This window comes from Mesoplodon densirostris, chromosome 19 (genome assembly GCF_025265405.1).
Source record: "Mesoplodon densirostris isolate mMesDen1 chromosome 19, mMesDen1 primary haplotype, whole genome shotgun sequence".
Classification (NCBI taxonomy): domain Eukaryota; kingdom Metazoa; phylum Chordata; class Mammalia; order Artiodactyla; family Ziphiidae; genus Mesoplodon; species Mesoplodon densirostris.
The window spans coordinates 29096685-29107578 of NC_082679.1; the positions used below are offsets into that span (position 1 = coordinate 29096685).

At 39.1% G+C, this 10894-nt stretch overlaps 1 protein-coding gene across 1 annotated transcript; it reads right to left on the minus strand.

The window, feature by feature from the left end:
* Window positions 1–7750: 7750 nt before the first annotated feature.
* Window positions 7751–10239, minus strand: CEACAM18 (CEA cell adhesion molecule 18). The gene is given in 6 exon segments (XM_060084767.1): window positions 7751–8052; window positions 8055–8135; window positions 8138–8525; window positions 8527–8672; window positions 8675–8803; window positions 10011–10239. Coding segments are annotated over 6 exon segments (1275 nt in total).
* Window positions 10240–10894: the final 655 nt, after the last annotated feature.

Here is a 10894-nt window from a genome sequence, read left to right on the forward strand (position 1 = left end):
CACGGGCTTCCACCCTCCAGTCCCTCCCTCATACCCAGTAAGTACAGGCAGCTGGCATTTATCCTCAGGCAAAAGTAAACAAACAAGTCCCTGATAGCTCTTCTTTAAAGAAATTAAGCAATTCTCCATATTGGAGAATCTAAGGTTTTTAGTCATCAACTTCATGTCTCACAGTAAAGTTCTCATTCTAGCCATCAGGTGGGCTCAGCCTAAAAATGAGTTCCCACTCACCTCCCCCACCTCATGTCCAGAGCACCCAGTCAGAATTATCACTGGAGAGATGTCACTCCAATTACATGGACCTTCTTTCTTAAATATGACCAGACAAGCAAAGATCACCAAGATATTAGCAGATCCAGCAGCTTGAAAGGGAAAGACCAAGATATATAAACATGAAAAACAAATTCTGGTGAAAACAAAAATAATCAGGGAATAGAAGAAAACTTGACTCAAAGAGATTTAAGAAAGATTTTTATGAAGAAGATGTTGATTTGAAAAAAGAATAATCAGAGAAGTGATTAGAGATTTAAAATATGATAGCAGAAATAAAATGTTCACAAATCATAACATCTCCTAGAGCATAGGATAAAAAGAGAGAAAATGTGAAAGAACAGATAAAATCTGAAAGTCCAAGCTTCAGTAAATGGAGTCCCAGGAAAAAAGTATAGAGGAAAGGCTGGGAGTGGGAGGGGAGGGATGAGTGAACTCGAGCCATTTTCCCATCTTTGCATCACTCATTTCCTGGGGAGCTCTAATGGGATTCCCATCACGACTGCGGGGTAGTATGCTCAGGAAGGGGAGTTGAGGGTGGCCAGAAAATGGCAAATGGCTATCACTTTCTTAATGTGCCCTGATATCACCAAGGAAGCCAGGGCCATATAGCCTCTGTTCTTGTGGGCACTTGCATTCTAGGGATAGCTCATCTGAATCACTGAAAGAAACGTTAAAATCCGGGCAGGGTGAGCAGAGCCTTTCAGCTCATCACTAATGACCTGCTTTCAGGCTAACATCAGTACACCTTCTTTGGATTTGATTGTTCAGTTACTTACAATTGCACCCAAGTCCCCAGGATTCAGCTCATGTTTCTCCATCTTGTTTACAAGGATATCATAACTTTTTCCAGTGTCCTGGTCTACAGAGTGAAGGAGGCACCTCTTGGATAAGTACCTGGCTAGTAAACATTCTGCCTTTTCCAGGAAAGCTCCTAACGAAGTCAGTAGACTCCCAGCAGCCATGTTTGTACTACGGGATTCTGGTCCCTACTCAACTGGTCATGACTGACTGATCCAAGAGTAGATTTTTGATCAATTAGAAACAACTGGTTTTTCCATTCTAGAAAGTTGAAAATTGGTCTAGTAAGAGAGATTCTGGAGACAGTCTTTAGGTTTCAACCTACAGAGAAGGGCCATGAATTCCCATAAATTCAAAAAGACAGGGTAGAAAAAAGCCAAAAAAACCCCAAAAAAGGCCACAGGTGAGAAAGTATAAGACAAAAGCCTCAAAAGTATGGTTGTCAAGAACCAAGAACTATAATATAGGCAAAGGTAGATTAACTGGAGACTTCCAAACCTCAGATGAAGAAATGGAATCCATTAGACAGGGTTAGGGAAGCAGTCGAGGCTTAGAGTTGAAAGATGGGGGCATGGTAAGAACTCTTAGGAAAGGAAACTTTTGAATTAGCATTTTGTTCAGAAAGAGGTGGTAAGGCCAATGAGGAGAGCATAACAGTCAATATTAAAGCCAATCAAAACGTAAACAAAATATTTTAATCCAAAATTTGAATACGAAAAGAAAAACTGAAACACAAAGAAGATAGCAGCATCAATCAAGAAGGTTAAGATGAGCACTTGGCTTTCTGCATTTTTTATTTTTAATTTTTTTTTTTGGCTGTGTTGGGTCTTCATTGCTGCATGCAGGCTCTCTCTAGTTGCGGTGAGCAGGGGCTACTCTTCGTTGCGGTGCGCGACCTTCTCATTGTGGTGGCTTCTCTTGTTGTGGAGCACAGGCTCTAGGCATGCGGGCTCAGTATTTGTGGCTCACAGACTCTGGAGCACAGGCTCAGTAGTTGTGGTGCATGGGCTTAGTTGCTTCGCGCCATGTGGGATCTTCCTGGATCAGGGCTTGGACCCGTGTCCCCTGCATTGGCAGGCGGATTCTTAACCACTGCGCCACCAGGGAAGCCTGGCTTTCTGTACTTCTATGTAACATTCCCAACACAGTTAAAAAAAAAAAAAGTTCTGTCTACTTAAATCTCCTACTATTTTCTAGATGATGTCTATGCTGCCTTCAGCCAGTCGCAATAATATTAAGCTATTTGAAATGTATTTCCCTGTTTCTCCTCCATCCAAAAAGATGTTGTATTTCTGTTATGAAGTTGGAGTCACACTGACCTGGCTTTTTATCCAGTCTCTGTCACTTCCCAAGTATGTGACCTGAGCGACTTTCTTGAATCTTTGAGCTTCATTTTCCTGATTTGTAATTATTAAACACAATCATACATGGAAAGCATTTGGCATGGTGCCTGGGACATAGTGAGTACTCCATAAATGGTAGTTCTTTTCTATTGTTTCTGCTATTGTTCCTTTTATTTGCACTCAAACGCTGGCACTACCATAAAAGACTAAAACAAATGTACTCAGATGTGTTCAACTGATTCTTTTGTTACAAACATGTTTGACATTTTTAAGTGTGCTTTATATTTCTACAGCCTCAAAATCACACTTAAAACTTTTAACCCTGAGCTCCCTAATGAAGGTCAGAAGTTAGTTACATATATCAATATATTTAGCACCAAATTTATATAGCTCTCAGGTTGTAGCTTTTGAGTTAAAAGAGGTGCCTAGCAAACTTGTGTCAGAGCTGCCTTTGCTGGAGCAGAAGCAGATTCTCTCAATAATGACGTGTGAAATTTAGAAAGTGAATTTCTCAACTGCAAGTCTAATTAGCAACCAAAGAGTGATGGTGTTTTTGTTTGTTTTGTTTATGTTTTGTATTTCACTGAGATAAAATTTTCCAACCCAAAGAAAAGTAAAGTTTGACAGGTCTATAACTGGAGCCTTGGGAGTCTCACACACAAATCACTTCCATTAGTCTAGTCAACCATCCTTTTCTGGAAGTTTGCCATATAGAAACAAAAGGAGAACACTGAAAACAGCCCAGATATGTGGGAAGCAACTTGCTTCATCTATTACAAAGAAAGATCTGGACATATGTCACACCACTGTGATAGAAACATGGAAAAATTTTCTGTGGAGCATTTTCTAGATATGTTAGATATAAAATATCAAATGAATATCTAAACTCCTAGAAGATCTTTGAAGAACAGATAGATTTGGGCTTACAGCTCTCCTGCAAAAACCAAACAACCCAATTCAAAAATGGGCAAAGGATGTGAATAAATATACAATAGCCAGTAAACACATGAAAAAGTGTTCAATATCACTAAAATCAAAACCACAATGAGATATCACTTCACACCCATTAGAATGGGTACTATTTTTTTAAAAATGAAGGAGGAAGGAAGAGAGAAAGAAAAGAAGAAAAACAAGTGTTGGTAAGTGTGTGGAGAAATTGGCACCTTTGTGCATTGCTGGTGGGAATGTAAAATGGTGCAGCCATTATGTAAAACAGTTTGGTGATTTCTCAAAAATTAAACATAAAGTTACCATATGATCCAGCAATTCCACTCCTAGGCACATACCCAAAAGAACTGAAAGTAGATACTTGTATACTAATGTTCCCAGCAGCATTATTCACAATAGCCAAAAGGTAGAAACAACCCAAGTGTCCATCAACAGATGAATAAACAAAATGTCTTATATACATACAAGGGAATATTATTCAGCCTTAAGAAGAAATAAAATTCTCATTTATGCTACAATATGAACCTTAAGTATTATTCTAAGTGAAATAAGCCAGATACTAAAGGACAAATGTATGATTCCACTTATATGAGGTACTTATACTAGGCAAATTCATAAAGACAGAAAGTAGAATAAAGATCACCAGGAGGTGGGGGGAGGAGAGAATGGGGAGTTATTGTTTGATGCGTACAGAGTCTCTTTGGGATGATGAAAGAGTTTCAGAAATAGATAGTGGTGATTGTTATACATCATTGTGAATGTACTTTATGATACTGAATTATACACTTAAAAATGGTTAAAATGGTAAATTTTGTTATGTAGACTTTAACCACAATTTTAAAAAAACATAAATCCACCTCAACCCACATAAAACTAAAATAAGACATCTAAAGTCCTTGGGCCATGTATAATGCCACAAAAATGTTTGATAACTACATCTGGCAAGCAGCTCAGCCCAGGAATGTGATACCATAATAGCATAATAAATACCAAAAAGCTCTGAAGCAGATTTCTCTTACTGGTTAAAACAGATGGAATTTATTCATTAAAAAAAAAGAAGAAAAATATTAGAGCTTTTTGATGGCTATGTTGTTAATAGATTCTGAAAAAAGATTAGTTCAGAGACCAAAGAGATGGCATGTGCTTTATCACACATCAGGAAAACATGTATAATCAGACTCTAAAGTGTTTTCTATTGATAGCAACTGGTTAAAACCAATATGTAGCCTTTTTGTACATTTTAAAACCTGAGAATAATTATGAGGTAAATAATAGAGGCAGAACACTTCTACTTTCAGCCAAGATGGAGTAAGGACTGGATTACCCTACTATCAGTTTTTTTTTTTTTTTTTTTTTTAGTTGCGGCACACGGTATCCTTTAGTTGAGGCATGCAGACTTCTTAGTTGTGGCATGCAGACTTTTAGTTGTGGCATGTGGACTTCTTAGTTGTGGCATGCATGCAGAATCTAGTTCCCCAACCAGGGATTGAAACTGGGCCGCCTGCAATGGGAGTACGAAGTCCCACCCACTGGACCACCAGGGAAGTCCCTACCCTACTATCTGAAACAACTAAAAATCTGGACAAAGCATATGAAAGAACAGTTCTCAAGACATTAGCCATCAGGCAATAAAGGACAGGGATGCATGAGAGATGGGGAACAAACAAGGTGAACCCCATGGTTGCTTCAGTTTCCAGAAATCTAGAGAAAAAGTAGAATGTATTGAGTAGAGACACGGAAGATATTAAAAAGTCTTAAAATGAAATTCTAGAAATAAAAACTACAACATCTGAGATGGTAGATACCCTGGATGGAATTAAAGGCAGGTTAAATGTTGCAGAAGAAAAGATTAGTGAACTTGAAGACAAAGCAATGGAAACTATCCAAAAAGAAATACCAAAAAAAAAAAAAAAAAAAAAAAGAGAGAGAGAGAGACTAAAAAAAGCAAAGAAAGAAAGAAAAGATGGGAGCAATAGTGAGATATGGGACTTCAGGAGGCCTAATATGTGTATAATCAGTCTCCAAAGGAGAGGGAAAGAAATAATGGCCAAAAAGTTTCCAAATTTGATGAAAACTGTAAATCCACATATATAAGAAGCTCAACGAACACAAAGGATAAGAAAAATCACTCCTTGTCATTCAGGTTTCAGCTAAAATGACACCATCTCAGAGAAGCCTTCCCTTACCACCAAATCTTAAGTAGCATTATGGAATTATCTTGTCTTAAAAATTGTTTACTTTTTATTGCATATCGCTAACTCCTCCCCTCAGTGTAAGCTCCACAAGGACAGGCCCTTTTCTGCATTCTTTACTAGAACACATAGACACGGTGTTCCCAGGACCTAGCAGAGCACCTAGCATTGAGAAGGTACTCAATACATATTTTATGAGTGAATGAATAATTTTATCCATTCCTAACCTTTAGTAAAGAATTCCTGTTTCAAAATCCTTCTTAAATGATCAAAACCATTCTTTTTGCATTCCCAACATTTCCTTTTGCTCCCAGATTAATATAATGTTGCCGTTGAACAATAAGGCATTTATTAGTACTAACTGTCTTTGCCTAAAAGTAAAGTCACCTCACCATTTCTTGAGGAATGACCTATAAGAAAACAGTGCTTCCAGGCCAGATTGACTCCAGGCAAGGCTCTGGCAACACTGATGCCAAGCTTGACATCCAGCTTTCCAGAGAACATATTCTCAGCTCTCCAGTAGAACATCATTTCCATCAAAACAGTGGTTTACTGGACAGCTATTATAGGCAAACATTTTACACTTTATATACATTATTTATTTAATCTATGATGAGATTACAGATAAGGCAACTGAGGCCTAGGAAGGTGAAGTAATGTAACTAGTCACATGACTAGTAAGTAGCAGAATATAAACCTAAGTCTGTTTGACTCCAAAATGTTGTTCTTTATACAACACTGAGATGAAATTTAAAGTGTTATGAAATTGTGGCTAAGTATCAAACAGCATACATCTCTGTGGGAGGGATATAATTTTCAGTCTGCTTCCCATCTAATAAAATGAAAAAGACCAAATTAGTAGCTCAATCACAGAGCCTGTACTATTGTCTGAGATGATAATCAACAACAAACACTTGCTTCAGAGATGATAATCAACAACAAACACTTGCCTCAGCCAAGGTATTTTCTCTTAAAGCTAGGAAGATTTAAAGCTAGGAAGATTTAAAGCTAGGAAGACCTGAAGTCTTGAATAGAAGGAAATTATTTTACAAACATTCATGTATCAAAGATATGTGACCATATGAAGAAAATGAAATTTCTACATTCTAGAGGATTGGTTGAAGGGAAACAGAATACCTTTCATTAACTTTAAGATGTACTTTTTCATTTTTCACATTTCAGCATCTCTGAAATTCATGTGCATCTTACAATCAATAGTGTCTGACCATCACCCAGGCAGCAGTTTATGATGTGGCTATCAACTTACATGAGTGAATTCAGCCATAGCCATTCATATTATCATTGCTTCTATGTCTAAATAAGTCCAAAATAACTTTTTAAAAAAGTTGTTCAAGATATACTTTTCCTTTTTTATGGAGATATAATTGACATACAACATTGTACAGTTTAAGTTGTACAATGTGTTGGTTTGATTCATTTATATATTGCCATAGGGTTACTACAGTAGTGCTAGCTAACACCTTTATCATGGCACATATTTATAATTTCTTTTTTTGTAGTGAGAATAGTTAAGATTTAGTCTCTTAGCAATTTTGAAGTTTGTAATACAGTATTGTTGACTATAATCCCTATGTTGTGAGTCAGATTTCCAGAACTTATTTATCCACTAGTTGTAAGTTGGTACCCTTAAACAGAATCTTCTCAGTGCCCCCACCCCAGCCCCTGGTGACCACCATCCTAATCTCTGTCAAAATAACTTTTTTTTAACTTCATGCTGTTTTACCTTTATTGGGTTTTTTTTTTCTAATAATAAGAACAATTTATATACTTTGGGAAGAAAAACAAAAACCACTTCAGAATATACAGTAAAGTGCAAAGAAGGAAATTGAGATAGCACTGCTGATAGGTAACATTTTCCACAATTTTTGCACAGGTGCATATATATGTGTGTATATATATATATATATGTATATATATGTGTGTGTGTGTGTGTGTGTACACATAAAACTGGAAAACACATACATACATACACACTGTAATATTACATCTATATCAATTAGCTAATCTATACTTTTCACAATATGATCCTATCAGATGCAGGTTTGCATTATGCATTTCTAACCTGGCAACAAGTTGTGAACATTCTCTGCATCAGTAAGTGGCTTTCCCCAGCGTGGTTTCTAACAATGGCAGATTCACTCAACATGTGCTGCATCCCATTTAAGCAATTCCCGGTTATTGGGCATGTATAGGTTGTTCCATTTCTCTGTCCCTGGCAATGTTGAGATGGGGCATATCTGATGGTCCCATGGTGTCGGATAAGGAAGTAGGGTAGTTGGAACCCTCCTTGCCCATCTGGTCTTGTCTTCTATGTCTGAGGTGGATGGTCATGTAGCCCAATTTGCCCTGGTAGAGTAATGTCTGATCAGGGTATGAATGAGGAATGCACAGAAGAGGACACTGCCCACTGCTGTCACCATGATGAGAAATACCAGCAAGGATCCTGAGATGGTGAAACCTTTGCTAAAAGCAGTCCTGTGCCAGGGCACCTGGAGCTGGACTTCTTGATATCTGTATCTGCCCATCTGGTCCCAGATCAGATTCAGGAGGGTAATTTTTTCTCTGAGAAGTTCAGGAGGAAGCCATTGTGGATCCACTGGTACTTGAATTCTGGTCTGGAATAGGAGATACACTCCATCTCCACCTGGGAACCCATCTCAGCAGGCAGGATGCCATTGAAGTTACAGGGCTTACTCCTGATCAGCACACTGGAGGGACCATAGGTCAATGTCGGAAAGATTACTTCACTTCTCTCAATAATCTGTGGGAGGATTTCTATCCCACACTGAAGTGGTGAGTTGTAGCTGCTGACCCTTTGGATGATGAGTGTCTTGCTGTCTGGGAAGACTGTCATGTGGTCATAGCTGGACACCTGTGTGTAACTCACATACTACTTGACGTTGGTGGCACTGGTGTGGCAGACAGCAGCCACGGAATCCATGTTCTCTGCCCACGGAGCTGATGTTGACTGAGATGACTGGGATTTCCAACTCTCGAATCTCAGGCCAGCCAGTTGCTCTCTGGGTCCCGTTGCTGGCTTCTACCCACACAGTGTAGCTCCCTGTGTCACTTAATTGAGACCCCCTGATCAGCAGTCACTTGTCATGGACATGCTTTCCCGGCTGCTGAACATGGGCCCATGCCACAAGGACCAGCTCCCCCCAGAGGCTGCATCTATGTCTGGAAAGGTCCATGAGCTGTGTACATCCTCCTGGTGGAGGGGTCTCTCTAGGGACCAGGAAGCCTCTTATGCCCCTTCACAGACCTGCATCAAAATAACTTTTAAATAAGTATAAAATTAAAACTCTAAAGGTTGCTTATTTCTTTCTTAGTATTACATAAAATAAGGGTGTGACTCACAGTTGATGATGTCTTAGATTTAATGACGTTCAATATTTCATTTGGGAAGATACTTTTATTGGTCTTTTGGTTATGAACAGGTTGGCACCCCTATCCTTTCAGGGTCCCACCCCCAATATGGGAGGCACAGCACAATAAGACCACAGGAATTTCCCATTCTTCAACATACATTCAGGCAGCCAAAGGATTGGGGCTCCTGAGAAAGAAAGGTGATGGGACAAAGAGAAAGGGCTCTGTAGGCAAAGGCTTGATGTCAATGAAGAAACAAGCAAGTGCAAGTTTTAAAGCTGAAGTAGTCAGCAGTAGTAGCAACAGCATAATCACACTATCTCTAAGCACCTAAAACAAGTCCAGCACCAAGTGCTTTACATTAACTCATTTAATCCTGTAACAACTATATGAATTACGTACAATTTTTATGTCCACCTCAGAAGTTCAGAAAGGCTAAGTAACTTGTTCAAGGTCACATGGCCAATAAGAATGACCTTGGTTAATTCCCTAGTCAGTTCCATGCAGTAGTGATGTCTAGAAAGCTTTACAGACCAAGATATATGTGGAGGGCATATTACAGCCAAGTGAAGGGTCTATCAGGTGAACACTCACTGTCAACTGCAAAAAATGTGGAGAGTTGAGTTAGGGATAATCCAGGAGCTTATGTCCCTAGCAGAAGATTTAGAGAAGACTTAGAAAATTGTGGATTACATAAGGAGTACAGTCAATTGATAGAGATAATGCCCAAACAAATGGGATTATCACTAGGGTGGAAGGCTGAATGGAAGTGAAGATATTCAAGCAAGGACCTTACCATCCCTCTAAGGATCTGATAGACTTTTCTCATTGGGACTCAAGCCTGTCCCAATCATCAAACTGTTGTCTTAGGGAGATGAGAAAGGAGGATAAAACTTATGTGGAAATAAAAAAGTCCCTGAATGTCCAAATAAGTGCTGAGGAAGAAGAACAAAGCAAGGGGCATCACATTTCCTGATTTTAAACTATACTATAAAGCTATAGTAATCAAAACAGTATGGTACTGGCAAATGCCAGTGAGCCTATAATTGGCCCCAGCCCTTGCTACCTGCTCTGGCCCCCTCTGCCACTACATAGGCACCTGAAGCTGGCCCCTGCAGCCGAGTATGTGCACACCACTGGCTCCAACCACCACCACTGCCTGCCCTGCTACCAGTCTTGGAGGTGCCACTTAGGAGCCCAAAAGATCTTGAAGCCACAGAATTCCTGCAGTGCTTGCCAAGGACAACACAGTTGTCAATACTGTGGACCCCAATGTCCTGGGGCCAAAGAGACATCATATACCATTGGACCCAGTGCCACCATGCACCTTTCCACGTGGCACTCTGCATTACTAGACCAGGGTCACAGAATAACCACTATGGGTCCCTATCAGCAGGTAGAGGCTTCCCTTAACAAAATCAGTCAGTAAAGTCTGGAGGATGTGACTGCTTCTTCAAATGTGCAGATACCTATACAACACTACAGGGATCATGGAGAATCAGGGGAAACATGTCTCCACCAGAGGAATACAGTAAAATTCCAGTATCTGACTGCAAATAAATGGAAATCCAGGAATTGCCTGACAAAGAATTGAAAATAATTCTTCTATGAATACTCAGAGAGCTACAAGAGAACACAGATGAAAAATTTAATGCTATCAGGAAAACAATACAAGAACAAAATGAGAACCTCAAAAAAGAGATAGAAAACATAAAAAAAGAACCAAACAGAAAATCTGGAGCTGTAGAATACAATGACTGAAATAAAGAATTGAATAGAAACCTTCAAGAGCAGACTTGAACAAGCAGAAGAGCGAATTGGTGATCCATAGGACAGATTGATTGAAATTTTACAAACAGAAGAGCAAAAAGAAAAAAGAATGAAAAGGAGTGTAGAAAGCCTACAGAAGTTATGGGACACCATCAAAAGAAATAATGTGTACTAGGGGAG